Genomic DNA, 20,319 nt, shown 5'->3' with positions numbered 1-20,319 from the left:
AAAACGCACAAAAGCACAGCTATGTTTCAAAATACCTAAGAGAACACCTTATGACTGAGAAGTTCTCCAAGACTGTATTCAATGCCACAGGATGATTACGTATACTCGCACACACCTATATGCCCCACAGATGACTAACAATAAGTGCACTGTATATCCTACACAAATCAATGGAGTATGATTTAAGGAAAAGATTATGTTCAAAATTTTACTACATCCAGATCCTTGCATTTAACTGAAAGGGTGTCCATCAAAATTTGGGGAAGTTTATAAGTACCTATAACTCAGTATATTTCTTCTTATTTTGCTTCCTTTAAAGAATGCAACCATTCTGTCTCGTGCCTGCAGATTTTGGGAAAATACTCCTCAAAGGGCTGTGTTTTCAAACCATGCTTTAAATATGGAAATGCTAACTAACAGATTTAACTCTTAGAATACTCATAAGTATAAAACAAACTACATGCACAGGAAGTATCATTTAAGTTCACCTGAGTTTACAATGAAATCAGAAATCAGAATATGGCAAGCAGGCATGCAAAAAAACCCACAAGAAAACTTTACCTGATCATGATTTTCATCTGAAAATGTTATTGATGTAAGCTTGTAACTATTCTTCAATAAAAATTCATTAACTAGGAAGTTTAGAGCTCTTTTCTCAAGAGGTCTGATTGGCTCCTGGAAAAAAAGAAAAGAATACACTATGTCTTTGGTTCATCTTCCTTCCAACCACAAAAGCACATCCATCTGAAAGTCCATGCAAAGCTCAGTCAGTCGTCACCAGCCACCTACCTGAATTTCAGGACTTGATTTATAATTTTTTCGTTCCTGCAAAGGAACTTCATTTTCTGGGGAGGAAAAAAAAGTAACTAAATTTTACTTTTTCACACAGGATTAGCTCAGCTACTTCTATATTGTTCAAAGTAGAGACTTAAGAAAAGGTTTATGTACACCACCTGCAGCCTGAGTCAGGTTGGCTCGGAGGGCCTGTATGGTCTCCTTGGCTTTCCGCAGTTCAAACTCCAGGACTGGACAGGGATTTGGATTAAACACACACAGGCATCCAACCAAGGCAAGGGAAACAAAAAATAAAATATAAAAAGCAAGGATGGGTGTGAAAAAAAAATACAGTTTGTATTAAACAGAAAGCATGCAATCTTTATGGAACTTATGAACACATGCAGCAGAGTTGGTCTGAAAGCAAACTGGTGAACATTTTCCATAGTTTCATCGGCCTTAAGTTAGCTAAATCAAAATTTCAAGCTGTCTGACAAGGACTCGCTGTAGGGTTTTGAGGTCATCGTGGGGTTTTGTTGGTTGATTTTTTTTAGATTGTTTTTGGTTTGTTTTTTTCCCCCCTTCCTTTTAACTTTGCATATTGCTGGGAAATGCTTGTTCTTTCTCCCCCACTCTGACAACCAGCTGATACTGTCAAACATTTTGATTTCTTGGGGCCAGTGGAATACGTGGGCAATCAGAGGACAGATCTAAATGAAGCACATACATGCTGGCAGCAGAGGAAGCTGTCTCCATGTAGCAAAGCTAAAACCATGAAGTGAATGTACTGTCCCATTGAGACTACAGGTTTTTATGAAAATAGAAGCATACACTGAAACTTTAGTAGTTTAAATAGCAGAACTTCAAAACATACTTTATTTTACTACTAAAAATAATCTTGTTTTAAATCTCTATTTAAAAACGGTGGATTTTTAGGAATACCCTAGAGTTAACTAAGATTTTGAATTTAGTTGAATACATTTAAATGATGCACAAGACCAAAAATAAGTAAAATACACAACTCTCATAGTATTTACAGAGAAGTTTCCAACAAAAATGTCCTTCCTCCATTACTCTTAGAAGTGTTCAGGGACTTTCAATGATCTAGAGTCACCTTTAGAGATTCAAAAATATGTAATTCTAGCTGCCGTTATCACCTGTTCCACCTCCCCACCCCTCTGGCCACTTTTAGGTGTTTCTTATGTCCCAATGTTTCCTCCCAAAAGGGCCAGTAGTGCTCTGCTGGCACTGGAATTTCATGTGTTTTCGTCCAGAGGTCACACGTATACTGTGGCTTCAAATTTTAAACCCCTGCACCTTTGCAAAACATATAGTAAATATTCCTTTTATAGCTATTTACAGTTAGAGCATCTAAGGGAACCTATTTAAGGAGTTACCAGATAATTACATGCATTTCATTAATTCTCAGATTAATCTAATCACACTTAAATATAGAGTTACCAGAAAGAATGATTCTTGTACTTAACTAGAAGAGATGAGCGCAGAACAGCTACCATAATTATCTAATGTTTCCCATGCAAAACTACAAACGTTGTAGCTGGTTTTAGTAAGCAAATATTAATAAGCTTTGTAATCATTGCCTAGAAACAATCTAACATGGCATTTTGAAATATCTACACGGAGGACAATGCATGGCAGAAACACTGCATTGGCTCTTGCTTGTAAGAAATGCTACTGAAGACTACGGACCAAACGGTTTCCTCTTTTGAACTTGTTACTAAAATCTCTTGATAATTAGCACGCATGGAAAGAAAGATTCACTCAGTTTGCATTTATCCATAAAAACTGAAGGAGTAACTACAGTACACCACATTTGCTACATGAAAGTAACTTGTTTGATGCACAGAATTTTACTGCAGCCATACAAAAGCGCAACTGAGGATATGATGAATAAAATATGTAAAATCTCTCTAGTATTCAGCAATGCTGATCTGCAAATACTTCTGTGCAACAAAGTTAGAAAATGCTCTTGTAGTGAAGTATCTAATAATTTTAGCACTTCCTTGCATTTGAGTTACTAATTCACAGTTACAATTCTAGGTTGTAAGCTACTAATTTGTTAGTTTTTGAAAATTGTAAAGAATTCAAATCAAATAATTCTTCTGATGGAAATGACTATATGTTAAGATTTTATTCTCGTAAAATATTTTTAAAGATCAGAACAATTGCAGATCAGGAGTGCCCTGCACTAGAATGATATAAATAAAAATAAAAAGTTAGAAAACCAACACAAACTAGAAAAAAATCAGGAATCCCATTAAGGAAGGTAGAAATAAGACATGTCTGAAGGCATAGAAAGCCAAAAAACTCATGTCAGACAAACCCATGTCAGACGGCAAGAATTAAGTTTTAGTGAATTGTGATGATGCTGAAAACTCTTAGAAGCCATTAGGACTTTACACATTCAACCTCAGAAGTAGATTACTCTGCTGCATGTTTCTCTGTATACAGTGGAAGATTCTGGACATAGCATATTGGAGAAGTCGTCACTTTGCTGCACTTCACAACAGCCACATAATTCTACTACAACACGGCACTGTTATAGTTGTACCTCATCTCCTAGTCTTCCTAATGCCACCATTGTAACTGCCACCATACAAACCTTGACAGTTAGTCACAAATATAGCTTTTATTTGAAGAAGTTTGTATATTTTTTATACAAGCATAAATATTTGTAAATAGCTACAATGCAATTTCATTCACATTTAAAATTATGATTAAAAGCTCATCATTTTAGAAGCTATACTGAAATGCGATCTTCTGCTAAAGTATGTAATGATTTTTAACTCAACACATGTACTAATGAAATCAACACTGGAAATCTCCATTTGTTGATGGTATGACATTCTCTTAAATAAAAAAAGCAACCTCTAACCCATTTCTTTGTAACCGTTGTCAAGTACTGAGTTCTGCAATAAATGACCTGATCCCTCTCTCCTCCTCTCCTTCTGTTGTAAAGCTTATGCAGCTCTGAGAAGTTAAGCCTTCAAAAGCACTGATAAAGCCAGCTAAAGTTTAGCTTCTTGCTTGACTGAACTGATAACAGGTATATCTCGTTGCAGTACTTGGTGAAAGGAGCTGACGCTCCTTAAGAACGATGCACAGCAGAGTTCTGCTGCAGGCAGCCCAGGAAAGGGAAGAACCAGACGGATTCTCCTCTACATCAGGAAGGCAGAAAGCAGAAGTTTAAAGCTCTGAGGCTGGTCAATCTTCCTATGAGAAAAGGGCATTTCTGAAAATCTGTTTTGCCTCGAGGGAGAAAACTGTTCTGAATTTAAGCTGCTCTCTTGGTTTTCCTTCTACAAAGAATTCACTACAGCTATGATTCTGAAAAAAATTACCGGAAAAAGAGCTGATTTCAAGCAAGCCATGAAGTACGAGACCAAGATTTTCAGATTAGCTGTTTTCAAATATTTCAGTTTTCATTCAGCTAAACTAACCCACTTTAAAAGAGAAGTGCACATCAGTAGTGGGGTAGCTTGTCTGTTCAGCTTTCTCAAGGATCTTGTTCTATTCACCCGCGTTTGTTAATGACTTCATAAGTTACTGAACCATAGATTAAGAAGCTGGCTATAAAGAACGACCTGTGATTTGGGATATTGAACAAGTTGAGATCTACATGAAAAGCAGTCTTCTTGGGCCATGGCCAGAAGCTGAAGAAACAAACAGTACTTCTAAAAATTGTCAGTAATTGCTTTTGTATAAGGTGTATTTTTTCCAATTATACTAGAATTTTACATTCTACATATGAATTATCTTGCCAGACTTCTGCATACTTCATTATGAAGTACTGCAGACAACAGTAGAAAGGCAGTTTATGTTGTGAAGCCACTATATGGCATTCTGGCATTTTCATTTAAAATTAGTTCTTCTGTGATGTATCAATGGCCCCTGTGCTTACCCATCTTTCCTCAAATTTGGACCTACTGTTACAAGCTTTGCTGTTTGTTTCTTAACTGTCATTTTGAGTTCTTCCTCCTTGTAAAGTAAATGTAGAACTCCAGATGTCCTAAACTATGCCCTCTAAAAGATGTATGACATCCCACTACATTTGATGGACTCGTGCATACATTTTGAGCCAGTCAGAAGAAATTTATATTCTCTGACTATAGTTAGCATTGAAGCCACTATCACAATATGCTTCAAGACCTGAGGTTTCCTAATTCCCACCTCCCTGATACAAGTCTTAACAAGAAAAAAAGGGACCATATTTACAGTCAGTAACAGACCTGAACCAGAAAGCTGTACTACAGCACGAGAGATGGCTATCAAGCCACAAAAATTATCATCAGCATGAGAGCTCATGAGCAAGCTAACAGAGAACTTGTTGTCATTCTAACAGTGGAAAGCCAACACTTGACTCATTAGCCTCATTAACACTTCTCAGTCAGGGGGACAGGACCAGCTACAGAGAAGACCTGAACTACAGCAGACGTGTCTTCAGGTTCAATCCTTGGAGACCATCAACCTGTAAGGAAATTAAGAAGGCTGACAACTGCTTAACAGGGCTTTTTGAACTTGTCTCTTTCCTTTAAATCCTGACAGAGACAGTACTTTATTCTGCTAATCAGACATACATCGTCTAGCCAGGTATCAAGGCTAATGCAGGGACAACCGAGAACACAAACGATTGAAATGAAGTTTGATTATGAGAATTAATTTTATAATCACTGAAAACACAGCACTGTGTTTCTAAAATTATCCGATTCTCAGAACAGTAGATGTCAAAGGCAGGCTAGCAATACTCAATTTTTTTAATTATGCAAAGTACTTTTTTTAGATCACAAACATACTTGTGCACATGGTCATTTTAGGATGTGGCAGAAGATGCAGTTCCTCAGACCACACGTCAGATGACCCTTATACAACCAAATGCTGTAGGTATTCCACTTGAAGTTAGATGTGCTCTTATTTTACAGGAATGGAACAGGTTTTACATTCTCTAGTTGTTTTATGAAAATGAATATTCAGAGGAGGTTTACTAAGCCTAATAAATCTTTCAGTACTGACTTTATCTTAGCACTAAGTGTTTCAGCACGTGATACATTAATCTAATGTCAACACTTACTAGTCTTGGAGAACAAGTTGTTTCCAGCTAGTACATTGCAAGCTCCAAGGATGTACATATTTTTTGAAACTCTTTGTGGATTACAGATGTATTATCCAATTTGTTACACAGCTGTCTACGTTAAGATCAGGTAGGTACAGAAGAAAATTGGTGTTTTCTAAATTGCAGTTAAAGTTCTGTCATGTTTATCCACATCCTGACTGGCTTTTGTGACTTGCATCTTTTCAGTCAAGCTGATGATAATTCCGTAGAAGAGACTCAGCTTCCTCCGATCAGATTTCCCAAGTCACAAGTTCATACCAACTCTTCAAATCATGTTTGCTTCTAGGCCAAGTTTTGATTCTAACGCCAGATGGAATGAACTGGGCTAACAGATTTGAAATACTGAAATCCATTTCAAACAAGCGCCTTTCTAGTTATTTCCAGGAATTTTTGGATTGGTAAAATAAAAAATACGGCAGCTAAGTCTAACACCACCCGTAATGGCAAAACAGAAATAAGATGGCTTTGGATGGTACACACTGGTGCTTTCTAACGTTGCCAGAATATAAAAGTGGCTATGATCTAACTTCAGTTTTGAAGTCCTCCTGACTCAGAACCAGTTTCTTTTAGTGACTGATGTGCATTTATTTCCTACCCCTCATTTGACATTTGACTAGGGAATTGATATAGAAATCATGGGTTCTGTCCAAACAGCAAAATACGAAGATAACAGCATAAGAAAGGCATATATAAAAAAGCTATTCAAACCTCACTCTGAGAACTAGTAGAAGAAAAATATGACTATCAGATCATGGCCTCAAGCTTTTGCAACAGATTACACTTTTACCTCCTAAACATCAAAGCTCCTTGCTGAGAAGAAGAAACATGAGAAGAAGTAAGTGGGATGGATTTCTAGTTATGTTTCAAAGTGCATTTGTAGCTAAGAACTACTTCAAAAGCAGAAGTTATAAGCTAGAGTTTGTTCAAAGAAGGAACTGGATATGAAAAGTTATTGAAACCTCTACTGATTTCTTTTTTAATGTGTAAATTAAATACTTATCAGTTTTCTGCAATTTATTGCTCAGGCAGACAGTTTTCAAACAGAGTCGAGGAAAAAGATTTTAAGCAATTACAACTGAACCAGAATTTTAAGCAGAAATATTCTGGAAAACTTCCAAGTCTTTACAAACATCCAGAAATAATATCCTGTCATGCTTTGTTCAAGTTCTTACATCACTTTTTAACAATTCTTCAAAAAACCTATCTAAAGAAACACAGAAATGAAATGTAAGTAGCCTGCCATACAGTTTACTTGTCTATTACATATGACAGTGGTCAATTAATGTATTGTAATCTTAAAAAAAAAATTTTCTCAATTTTGCAATGTACTTTAATTTTAGAATATATTCATTTCATACTGGAAGTAATCAATATTTTGGCATTAACATTCCATCTGAGGATTAATGGTTCTACTGGATGTCAATTCTGACTGGTCTTTACTTTCTATCAGCATCTCTAATAGAACTCAGTTACTAAAGACAGCTCCAAAGATCAAACTAGCTCTCTTAATGATACTATTGCCAAGAAATATTGACCAGAAACAGACAAAAATCTGCCAAGATGATGAAAAAATTAAAATACTTGTAATTTTCTTGTTTCTTCCTTTAATTCCTGGACACAATTCAGAAATACTTGGGTACCTTAAACACATTTTGTTTAGAAGATTCGCTGTGTATTTGCAGCTATTCCTTCCTTGAAACTGACTCCATATATTCAAGAAAGACAGTAATTAGGTAGTAATAAGAATCTGGAAGTTTCCCCAGAAATCAAAAGAACAGTAAGTATCTATAGTGCAGACCAGAGCACCAAAATACCTGAATTCGCTTCATGTTCATGAATTTAATCTAGTCCTTTACCTCAGAAACACTGGCTGGGTAAGAAAAATGAGATTTTCCCAACACTTTTATTTCCTCTCTCTGGGTCAATACTGGTTGCCACTTCAGACTGACCGAGAGAGGAAATTTCAGAATCAAGATCCTTTACAGAACTATGTTTCACCAGCCTTTTCTTTGCTGAGTTTCTGCTGGGATGAAGTGTGGTGGTTCAGAGTAGAGGCAACAGTGTGGAACAGAGACATAGCAGCTTGCATAATTTCAGGTTTCATAAAGCTAAACTCGTGAACAAGGGTCTCAGCATGTACAACCTTCATGTATTTATGACATTAAGCAGTGTTAACTGACAAGAAGTAAACAGAGTTCTACAGCAGTTTCTAGAGAGCTTTTATGGGTTTCTCTATAGAAGCTGTGAATAACTTAATATCTGAATTTAGAAAAAAAGACTGAATTAGAGAAACATGGCCCATGGGCAAAAGAGATTTTTACAATATTTTCAAATATAAAAGAAAATCAGTCTCTGCCTTTGGCGAAATAACCGTAAGTCCTGAAATTAAAAATGCCACAGCCTCCTAATGCCACTACTCCTTCAGAACAACTGCAAGAGGCAAAAAACCCTGTCACTTCTTTGAAACAATCTTACACAATCAAGAAATCAAATGGGAGAGCAGAAAAGCACTACAATTAAGATTTGTAGTGAAGGAGATTTATGGAATTGAGAAAAGTCCAAATTTACTCTGGGATTGGTAATGCTTTGATCTACACACAAGTTATATTTAAGAGATTATTTGCTACAGCTCTTCACATCAGAAAGCCACCACCTATGCATTAGTCACAGACTGATGCAAAGAATATTTCAGCAAGTGTTTCAGCTAAACAGTAGCAGTCAGTAGGCAGTCTCAAGATATTGTTCTATTGTCAAAATCCAGGCATAATTTTCAAACATACTGCTTGCTTCTACCCTGGTGACATCTGGAATCATACAGAAGTACACCTGCCTGAATATTTACAGTAATTACAGCAGAAGTGTCTGAAACATGATTATATCATTCAGCGACTAGTTAAACCACCACTGTGAAATCTTGTCATCTTGAGGAATGCTCATTTAAATATACTGCTGCTAGAAACAACCAGTCAAACAGTAACGTTCGCATTCCATGACTCCTAAATCACACAAAAAACTTACCTGCTACTCTTTCATCCGTTTCTCTATTGCCGTCATCAGAGTACCTTGCAAAATCTAAGGAATCAAGAGTACTGATGCTTCCAGCGCGATCTTAAGGGGGGAAAGAAAAAAAACAACAAAACCCAACATCAGAAAAAATCCTGAAGAGTTGATTGGCTTTGATAAAGTCAAAACACCTTCATATTTCAAAAACTATAAATCAAAGACTAAGTAAGCGTTCTGCAAGACTGAAAGTTTACTGCATTTTCAAAAAGTCTGTCTCCAAGTAAAGAGTAGGCCAGTAAATTAAAAAAAAATACAGCATTACAGCAAGTTCAGTGAAAAGACACTGTATAAATTCCACCCTTGCTCCCCCCAGAAGGCGGCATTCCTACCCTGCCCACAGCAGATGAGGCGCAGCGCAGTGCTCCCCCTTTTCCACCATGGCCAGGAACATCTGCTTGGAGGTGCAGGTGAGCACACACAGAAACCAGATGCGAACTGCTCTGCAACAAGTGTCAAGCACTTCTGTTCCTATTTTACAGGAACCTGTAATTGCCCCAAATACGCTACTTCCTTTTCCCTTTTTAGTATTTTAAGGCATGTTAACTTGACCAAAAACTTTTCTACATTAACTTCAGTACATATCCACCTAACACAACATTTACTAAGGAATGCATTACCTAGCAAAATTAAAGCAAAGCAAGTACAGTTCATGCTACTGTAGGTATAATATTCATGCTCTAGAATCAAACTGTCAATTAAAAAATCAAGAAATTCAGTAATCAACTTAAGGTTTAGAGCCGTCCTTGACATTTTTCTTTTCAGGGGAAAAAAAAACAAGCAAGCAACCAACATGCAATTTTCATAATTTCAAGTCTATTGAAGCATATATTCATATATATATTCATATATAAATTTTTATTAGAAAAATGCGCAATGAAATTACTCAGTGACAGAACCCAAAATAAATAGAATGCTTCCCTAACACAACTGAACATGCAGAAATTATACTAAGTAACTTAGTAACTTTCCTCTCCTTTTGAAATTAATTTCTATGTAGCACTTCAAAAATAATTTTAATTACATTAAAGTCGTTGTCACATTAACAAAGAACAAATTCCACAGGGTGCCAAAAACACTCCTAACTGTCAGGGGAAACAGAAGCAAGTTCATCATCTGTCAGTCAAATTCTGTCATGACTAACATCACAGAAAGTGTTTAAATCCCCCCTCAACTTTTGATAATGTAAAAAAAAAAAAAAAAAAGAAAAAGAATCTATTAATGAATTTCGTTTTTGTGCGTTTGAGCCTAAGTTGTCCCTTAAGGTTTTGTGACACCCTCTCTAGATACAGGCCAGCACTAGACTGAAATAAGAACACCCGGACTGAGACCGATTAAAGCATCTATACTCACCTGAAAAGCTGTAGAGAACACTAAATTTGCCAAGTGTAGCTGAGTTACACAGTACCAAAACTAAAGTGCCTGGCAACCCTTGCTGTTTGTCTGTTTTATGGACATAAAGTATATGATATTATACAGTTTATATTTAACTACAATTTCTCATGACTATGCTTTGTCATCCAGCCAATGAAACAGGCTGTTGCTCCCCAACCAGTCTCTATTCAGTACTTAGTTTTAAAACTCAATGTTCATCTGCAGGTTCTGGTCTTATCTGCTGTATTTTTTCCAGACATTAATCTGATTTAATAATTCTCTCTAGGCTGTTCTATATTGCTTAGCAGCACAGTACAAACTCTTCTTTTTACAGCACCTTTGCAAAATGGACCATTGTGAAAATAAGCAAGACTTCATACATGGGGAACCACAATTCAAGTGGTTAAGTCCAAAATTCAACAAAAATTTTCCATGCACAGAATGAAAGTCTTCAGAGCTGACTTTCCAAAACACCTAATACCTTATTCAGTAAGTATTACTCCTATCTATTTAATTGGGAGCTGCAAGATCATTTTTTGAAATAGAATTCAAGACTCGAGTTAAAGAAACAGACAAACAGAGATCTCAATGAAAAGCTGATGTTTAAAAGTGACCCAGTCTCATATATAGCACTGCTGTGGCAAAAGCAGAAATACAACTTTTTGCTCCTGCCGTCTTGCCATGTTAACAGATCAATTTTCTGTTTCTCTTATGAAGCAGGTAACGCCAGAGAAACAATTCTCAAATTTTCAGGTAAAATCAACCACATCATAATTATTGAAGCATCCAAAGCCGTAAGCAACAAAACCTTCTTCATATGACTAGTGGCATGCTTTAGAGGCAAAGACTCTCCCCTCACAACCGATCAAACAAACCCAGCCACAAAACACAAACTTCTTTACCCAAGCAGCCACTAACCTCTTGAAAGAAAACGTCTGTCCAGAGAAAAGCATTGGGTAATCAAAGTCTGTTTCAGGATGTACGCAATGGAAGCCACTTCAGCTCATAGCAGCAGCTGTAAAGCCAACAATTCCCAATGCCCAACAACTGCCTATCAGTTTTACAATCTCAATGGTTCTTATATAAACCCTTCGTCTCATTTAGTTTCTACGATTGTAACACCCAGAAACTGCCTTAAGTACCACATCTACATGCACAGCAGCAATCTGTAGGGTTGAAACTTGTACATTCACCATTTAGATTTCTCCTTATCCTTACAGTGCTCAGGGTAACAGCAACCATCTGACACACTCCTTACACACAGGTCGGTATTATAAAGAGACACAAATACCAGGAGTCAGATTGATTAAACCAAACGAAGATGTGCTGAGGAACACCAGCCTCACAGCCTGTTTCCTGCTACCATTATCTGCCTCTCCCAGTCAAGGTGATTCTCCTTCCCTCTACAGAAGTACCTATCCCAGTTATCATCAGCCCCCAACCATGCTGTCATTACTAAACCAAGCCGATTTAGGTTTTAAAAGTCATTATGTCCAGTGTTGAATTCAAAGAGAAGGTTTAAAATGAAAACTGTCTTTACATACTGCTTTGGTGGAACCTGAATCTATGAGGAGGACCGTGTACAGGAATCCAAATAAATGCTGATGGAAGTGAAACAGTAACAGAGACAACTGTATACACACACACAGGCTGAACAGTACCTTTTCCATTCAGCATCCCACTAGATTACACACATTGCAGAATTCAATCAAGGAGGGAAATTATAGCTTCCATTAACACAACTCAAACTAAATGGTTAGCTTGAATAATGTAACAAGCCTTCTACCACTACTTTGCTATAGCTTACTGCCCTTAAAACACATGTGGCTACAGACACACTTTCAGCTGCCCTGCACAACATCACAGGAACAAAACAGCAGAAGACGGAGACTATCTGGGAGAAAGAACAAACTTCCTCTTGTTCTTACCTGCTCATGCTTAAGCCCCATATTAGTACTGAACTGCACATATGCATATGTGAATAAACCACCTGGCAAGAGCGATAGCATTCACAGAAGATGTGGAATAATACAAAAACCTGAAGAGCTTTAAAGAAGTCCGTTCTATATTAAATCAAAGAATCAGACACCATTAACACTTTAAAAAGCAATCATCAGTTTGTATCTGTGGCTGCATTACGTAGCAACTGAAATACATATGTTGTGCAATAAATATGAATCAACTAATTAAACTATTTCATTCCCTGTAAATGACACTGCAAATTTCTTTAAGTGTTACCCAATTTTACAACACAACTCTGGAGCAATATTACTTTGAGAAACCTTAAATGGCTGCTGCATTTAAAACTTGTGATGTTTCAACTTGTTCCAAGCTCACCAATGCTGGATCAGCCAGCAAAGCAAACCTGACCCATGGCAGGAGATATGTGATCTAGCATAAAAGCTTCATGGTAGAAACAGACTTATGTATCAATTTTTTAAACCAATTTGAACTCGCAGAGTAAATTTTACCAGATCAACACATTCCATGTTGCTATGGTAACCTGGAGATGGAACCAAGAGCCTTAAAGTAATTCACTGCATCAGGCACTAAATTGTAAGCACCTAACCTATCAACCTTCTTTAGCAACTGCAAGTGCCTCTTTTGCTCACTCTCGGATGTTCTTACTCAATGAAACCCGCTGAATTTTCAAACTTGGTACGTTCTGAAAAGAAGTCCTCAGACCATCATTAGGAAACTAAGTTAAGGTCCTGGTTTCAGCTGGGATAGAGCTAATTTTCCTTCCAGTAGCTGCTGTGTTTTGGATTTAGTAGCAGAATGTTGGTAACATTGATGTTTTCAGCTGTTGCTAAGAAATCAAGGACTATTTCTAGTTTCTTATATTCAGCTAATGAGCAGGTATGCAGGAGCTGGGAGGGAGCACAGCCAGACAGCCAGGCTGGCCAGTGGCAATATTACAAACCATAAACGTCATGCTCAGTTTAGGAATGGGCTTAGCCAGGGGGAGAAGGCTATCTGCTTTTTGGTTTTCTGGGAGTTTGAACTGTTCTGTGACTTCGGCCTTTCTCATAAAATTTGTGAAAATCCAGGGGGGTCAGTCATCAGGTGGTGAGAAAAACTGTATTGTATATAGTTTGTTCTGCTTATTCATTATTATAATTGTTTTTATCATCATCAATAGCAGTAGTATTTCCTTTGTTGTCTTATTAAACTGTCTTTATGTCAACCTTTGAGTTTTACTTTTTGTCCGTTCTCCTCCCCGTCCCGTTGGGGGGGGAGAAGGGGAGCAGCTGCCTATGCGTAGTTGCCAGCTGTCAAGTTAAACTGCGACAGTTCAGTAAAGCTACTAGAATAAAACCACCTTTCAAGCTGTCAGAGCAACCCACTTACCAAGTGCCTAGAACAGGCATTCAAGATGATCAGATCATACTAGTTCATGACAGGCAATCCAAACCAGATTGAAAACAGATGATCAATACATTTACCTACTTCATATGACTAACAAGCTATGAAAAATCATAGAAAGTATACGAGGGTAAAAACCCTAAAGCTACTTGGAGAAGCCTAACCTACGTTTTCTGGCCAAGAACAGCAGAAAAAAAACCCCGCCAATCACCAGAAACGTAAACCAAATTTTTTGCAGATATATTTCAGTAAGATATAACCCTCACCCCTATGACAGGCAGGCAGCAGAATCTCAGGAGAAAGATGAAATCACCAGCGGGAAGTAGATAGATCTTGCACCCTGGCACAGAAATCACAGACTCGCGCTCACTGAGTTGGGTTAAGGTACAGATGCACCCCAGCTGATCTCATGGCGAGCCATACCGGTACCACACTGCATGGAGGGGGGCCTTACTGCCCCACAGTATCACCACCCAAACTAGCAAAGTCTGAAAGAACTAAGCCAGCCCTGCACAAAGCCATTTGAAAGCTGCTGCTGCAGTGATCACTGAGGTCCAGGAGCATATGACCTCAGGGAAAGCATCAAAACCCAGCCTGGCTCCCTACAAACGTGCTGCAGTGTGCTTGAGCTACCAGGGCTTCCCAAAACAACAAAGCTAAGGGAGAAGCATGGCACAGAGGTACTTCTTCCAGCTCAAGACCCCAGTCAGCTTCAGCAGAAATCAGAACGCATCAACAGCATCAAATTAACTCCATATGTACTTGATGTTGCACCACTGCATTCCCTAAAGTGTATCCATTAACTTGCATTACAATGATTTTTCCATTCTCTGCAGTAACCCAGCTTTCTGTTCTACGCTCTGATACCAAACAAAGTTATACCACTCTAGTCCTTAAATGGCTGTCTTTGCTGAGGGACTACTTAAAGTGCATAGACAACACCCATCTTAATTCTCAAGCATTGTATTCTCTCCATTTTCATCATATTTCAATTCTAGTGTTTTCCCCTTTCCCAGATTTCTAAATTAATCTCAGAACAGTAACAAATTTTCCAATTAAGTTTTAACAACGTGCCCACATGGATTCTATAAAGAACGAAAAAAAAAAAAATCAAAAACTAGCCACCAGAGACCAAAGCATCTCTCCTGTGAGCAGAGGCTGAGGGAGATGGGGCTGTTCAGCCTGGAGAAGAGAAGGCTCAGGGTGATCTCATGATTGTGTATAAACACCTGAAGGAGGGTGCAGAGAGGACGGGGCCAGGCTCTTCTCAGTGGTGCCCACTGACAGGACCAGAGGCAATGAGCACACACTGAAACACAGGAGGTTCCCTCAACATCAGGAAACGCTTTTTCATTGTGAGGGTGACCGAGCACTGGCACAGGTCGCCCAGAGAGGTTGTAGTGTCTCCATCCTTGGAGATGCTCAAAAGCCATCTAGACATGGACCTGGGCAACTGGCCCCAGATGGCCCTGCCTCAGCAGAGGGCTGGACCAGATGACCTACAGAAGTCTCTGCCAACCTCAGCCATGCTGTGAGTCTGTGATTATTTTTGGACTGATTTCTCTTACTCCAAAAGTTTTGTCCAACGACTAAACAGCTGATAGCTCTCTCCCCTCCAACATCAAACCAAGATGAAAAAGGACTTGTTATACAAACAAGAAGTTCTTACTCTGTGAGTTTTTATGTAACAGTATTTCCTTCAATTCAACAGCAAAGTAATCAGTTGCATCACCATCACGCAGCGTTATACTGCAGGAAGGGAGGAAGTAAATTGCCTCTCCCCTGTGGCACACCAGGGGAAACGGAGTTCAGTATTTCTCAAGGGTTTTTTCAACCTGGTCCATCTTAAAAAAAAAAACCCCAAAACCTAAGTTTTTTTAAAAATTTCTGTCCAACAAGCTCCATATATTTTGTGCCATGTCTCTGGCATGTACATCATAAATAAAAATACAAGGCCTAGAAGCTTTACTGAATCACTCAAATTTGTAGCCTGTGCTAGAGGAGAATTAAACTCAGTTTCTCACACCTGCAACTTTCATTACACTAGAAAACGTAATACAAGTAATTGAAGATAAAGAATCGTAACTTTGAACACACAACAGCATAAGGTTTTATCACTTATCTTCCTATACTAACAGACTTATCTTCATATACTGACAGGAAAGAGACTTCTGATGCTATATTTTAAAATGTTCCATATATATAAATTACCTAACTCAGAATTTGTAACAAATCTTAGTTTAGTTTGAAAATATGAGAACGTCCTGAAAAAAAATTATTTTTCCATATTTTCATTAATTCTGATCTGATAGAAATCCAGTATTTACAAATTTTAAATTAACAGAGATGATGGACTGTGCACACAGATCAGCTTTCAGCACAGCTGCTGTCAATACTTGATGATGACTTGCTTGCAAATACTAGACAAATTTTGTGATATCAGGCAATGAATCTGGTATAAAATTTCCAGCAAGCACTCTCTCAGCAGAACAGAATTTACGAGTCACATCTTCAATCAAGAAAAAGATTATTCTCAGAGGAAGAAAAGCTACAGGAAACTCAATATAACTTCCATGGAATTGCAATTATGTATAGGGGAGCTTAAAGAAGCTTCCAACAGTTGCTTCTGAAATGCAAAGATCTAGTTAATCTTGTTGCTGTTTGCCACCTTCTCTCCCCGCCAAAAAAAAAATCTCTCCCTAAAGTCTAAACTGTTAGAGGGAAATGTGTGCTGCTTCAGCCCAAAGCCTGCTCGCTTTGCTGAAGCTTTCAACCAAGGCACGGTTAAACTCACACATGACTGAACCAGCTACAGTGCCCACAGAGAGAGGTTCACTTCTCCCTTCCCCAACAGAAAAAGGTAACAGTAACTCTGGTGCAGGCACAGAACAAAGTCATCTAGAGCACCTAAATTCCCAGTGGCATATCTGTACACATCCTAAGAGAGCAAGAACAGGTAAGTTACTACAAGGTAAAATATCATGTGGACATATGGTACACTTGCTACTCAGTGGTAACTTGGTACTCATCTGCCTAGTACTAGTGGCTACTAGTCTGTCCTTCTTCGCCCGTCAATGTCATGCTTCTCTCACGTTACCTTCTCTTGATATTTCTTTGTGCAGTTATACCCTTACGGGGACTAACCTGTGCTCTGAACTACCTACCACAACATTCCAAATCGCTGCAGCATTGCTATCAGCCAGAGGTTAAACTGTTCACTCATCCATCAGCTTCCAGCAGACCTGGTTTCACGCAGTTGACAACCCAACAGTTGCAGAAGTTTTAAACTAAGCAGCTCTTACGCTATGAAGTGCATCCCACTGAAAACTTTTCAGAAACACCGGTGTCGGTAGAACAGAGGGGGTTTTAAAGCAGTCACAACTGGAGGAAGTTCAGCTTGCTTCTCCATCAGTAAAGCCAACTTCAGAGCACTGTGAAACCTCTCAGGTTTCATCCAGGCATCACTGTTTTCTGGCAGGTCTGCAGGGAACTCAGCTCCCCCTTCCCTCGGTGTTACACACAAACCTCTTTCAGCTGTTTTCTGTGCTTGTTTTAAAGAGACAACATTCAGCCTCTCCTATCTGCCAATAACAGCAGCTTCAATTACCTATTTATCTGCACCTTTCCAACCTGTCCTTACCAACAGGAGCACCTTTCCCAAATCAGGCAGTACAATCACTGCCTCACCCACAAGTCATCATTCCACCTCACAGCACCTGGAGAGGGAGCCAACAAGACTAGTTATTTTTGCTTATTTTCATAAAGTAACAAACAAAAGACATGAGCTGACAACAAAGACCCTAAAGAATGAAAAACTAGTCGTTAGAACAACAGAAATTATTTATCTTCCCAATTTCCTATCTTATTTAGACTGCCACTTATGTTGAGCTATAATGACAGCTCATTTGAGGTAGCCCTGTTCTGCTGTATATTCACACAAATCTGGTGAAACACTGATCATGACAAGGGCCTGCAAATAGTCACAATCTCTGTAACTTGGATTGAGAGCTGTTCCCAAGACGCACTTCTCACAAAAGCAAAATCAATATGTTCTTCCCACATGGCTTCTTCCAGTAGGACCCATCTGAATTTTGAAGGCTACAAGCAAAACCAGATAGATACTTCACAGTATCTGAAACCCAGAAATGAATCCTAAATCATAAACAAAGCCAGGAGCTTACTATGAAGAAGCAGCAATACTTTATGTTTTTGTACTCATGGATTAGCTTAATACAACTGGAACCCAGTCCCCAGAAAGTTAAAAAACTTCATTTTGGAAATAATTAGAAACAAATATTCTCCTGAAAAACATACATGTAACATAAACGTTCAAACTCTTTCTTTGTGATTTTCATTAAAGCTATTTCAAGTTTTGAGAATGCTGAGCTTTTGTAGCCATAAAGAAAAAAAAAAAGAGGCAGATTTTAAGACTAAAGCTAGTTCTAACAGCGTAAGCTGCATCCCTTCAGGAAAGGGCATTCGCCAAGCACAGCAATCGAAGGGCATCATATCCATCACATTACGAAAATAAAGGTTTCTTCATCCACTATGCTCAAGCTTGAATTAGGTCACATGTATATACTGGAAAACATTTGTGGTTTGGGAACAGGGCTGAAACATTTAAGACAGTTTTATTTCTAAATTTCCAATGTCTCAGTTTGTACTGTATTTGCTTATGCAAAGATGATATGGAAGGGGACACAAAGTTAAATTTAATACATAGGTGCTAACCAAAACCTTGCAAAAGATCTAGAATTCTGTACGAAGGAGAGACTTCCAAACCACACCACTCACGAGTGGCATTAGGAGAGTGGTATCAAAATGGTCTAGCAGACGAGGAGCTACTGCTATTGAAACCAGTGGAAGAAGCTGTCACAGAAGTTTGGGAGGATCTAGCAGAGATACAGGACATGAAGGATGACCGTACACAAGTGCTGTGCATCTAAAGGAACAGTGTTGACTCCTTCACAAAATGAATTTGCTTCAAACTAGAAGAGCAAAGTTGCTAGACACAATACACATTTCCATATTTTTAATTACAATATATCTTAATCTCTGTAAGCAGCTCTGACATTACTGCTGCTGGAAAACGGAACAGTGTTTTTCCAAAAAAACTAAGAAATGGTAGTCATCTGACTATGATTTGCTTTTGTAACCAAGTGCTCTGAAGCATGGTTCAAAGACAAAACAGCTTCTAAGTCGCGAGCTGACCACATGATGCTAGTTGTTTAAATCCTATGATACTTCATTAAAATCTTTTTATAGCAGTCTATAAAGAGAAAGATAAGAAAAACCAAAAGAAATTCCAGCATGCACTCGTATTTTAGCTTCCCTCAAAGGATCCTGTGAAGTGCCAGTGAACATTTGCACTGAAATTCTCACATTCTGTATAGGAACACGCAGTATGAAGCTTTCCATTGCTCCACGGAAATCCTCAGGCAGCATTCCAAACATACTTCACATTCAGTAAGAATTGCCAGTCTCTGTTCTTCTGCATCGACTCAAATTCTCAAACACCTCAGTGTATAACCATAGAAATTGATCTAGCTTGGGGGCAGGGAGGAGCAGGTGCAAAGCTAGGGCTGAGAACAAATTCTGACTTCAGAAGTCAAGAGAAATAAAGAAATTTTTTTTTTAAAAAAAATCTGACCACATTAAGAATTTTTTCTGTCTGAAGCATAAAATTCAAGTGACCTTGAAATGACAATCATGCCAAACCCCACTACTTTCTACATCAATAGTTTCTATGAAGAAAATTATTTGTGTATTCTCAAAACCTTTTGGCATGTGAAAGCGAGAGAAGGTACCTCCACTACTGTCACATACATTCATACATTCTCTGCAAGTCTCCAGGTGAGGATCCACGAATGTGGGCACAACAGACTGGACCTCTCAACAGAACCGAACTTTTAAATTAATTCAGGAAACTATCCAGACTTACTGTTGGACATGACTCGTGGCTTAGCCCTCTAAATTCAATAATACCAGATGCTTACGAGGAAAGCAACTCTTGCAAACACCATGTAATTTTTAGCCCATCAGAGTCTTCTGGAATCTATTTTCTAACATTTGGATACTGGCTTAAATTCAGATGCATGAGACTATCGACTCTTGTTGCCATGAACCAGAATCAGGCTGAACAGCACTCACACAATCACCAGTTCAATACCAGACTCCAGACTGCAAGAAAGTCTGATGGCAGTAAGTTCAAAAACATACTTGAGCTGTACAAAACCACATTTTTTTTCATTGTTCTGGATCTGTCACCTTTCAGTGTCACGCAATGTGAACTGCCTTTTGAATCCTTGTAGAGACAAAAAACATCCTTTGAAAAAGCACACTCTATACCTGTTGTGGATATCAGATTTCAAGACACTTACACTTAACCTTTAACCTAAGGTCTAGTGTGATATTTATTTTTAGCACACCTCACAATTATCAAACTGCTCCAAAATAAGTTTTAACCCCCCCCCCCTTTTTTATAGTGATGTCCCATTGCCATCTACCATTCAGCAGGTCAGCACAATAATAACTAAGATGTTCTCATATAAGTATACACTGGTGTAGAATTCCAAGAGGTCGTTCTTTTCCATGCATAACACCACAGCTACACA

General features: G+C 38.3%; 1 protein-coding gene across 3 annotated transcripts in view; it reads right to left on the bottom strand.

Moving 5' to 3' along the window:
• RELCH (RAB11 binding and LisH domain, coiled-coil and HEAT repeat containing) overlaps nucleotides 1-20,319 on the bottom strand; it is an 80,311-nt gene that overhangs the window by 57,955 nt on the left and 2,037 nt on the right. For 2 of the 3 annotated variants that reach the window (XM_075417155.1, XM_075417161.1), the window contains exons 2-5: nucleotides 8,924-9,013; nucleotides 954-1,025; nucleotides 790-845; nucleotides 562-675 (exon numbers count right to left, since the gene is read on the bottom strand). In XM_075417155.1, coding sequence (XP_075273270.1) covers nucleotides 562-675; nucleotides 790-845; nucleotides 954-1,025; nucleotides 8,924-9,013 — 332 coding nt within the window. The remainder of the gene's footprint in view (nucleotides 1-561; nucleotides 676-789; nucleotides 846-953; nucleotides 1,026-8,923; nucleotides 9,014-20,319) is intronic. The other variant, XM_075417157.1, reaches the window with a different exon arrangement.

The sequence above is a fragment of the Opisthocomus hoazin genome, chromosome 3, assembly GCF_030867145.1.
Source record: "Opisthocomus hoazin isolate bOpiHoa1 chromosome 3, bOpiHoa1.hap1, whole genome shotgun sequence".
NCBI lineage: Eukaryota > Metazoa > Chordata > Aves > Opisthocomiformes > Opisthocomidae > Opisthocomus > Opisthocomus hoazin.
Note: the sequence above shows the minus strand (reverse complement) of the source record. Positions and strands in the feature narration are given on the sequence as shown.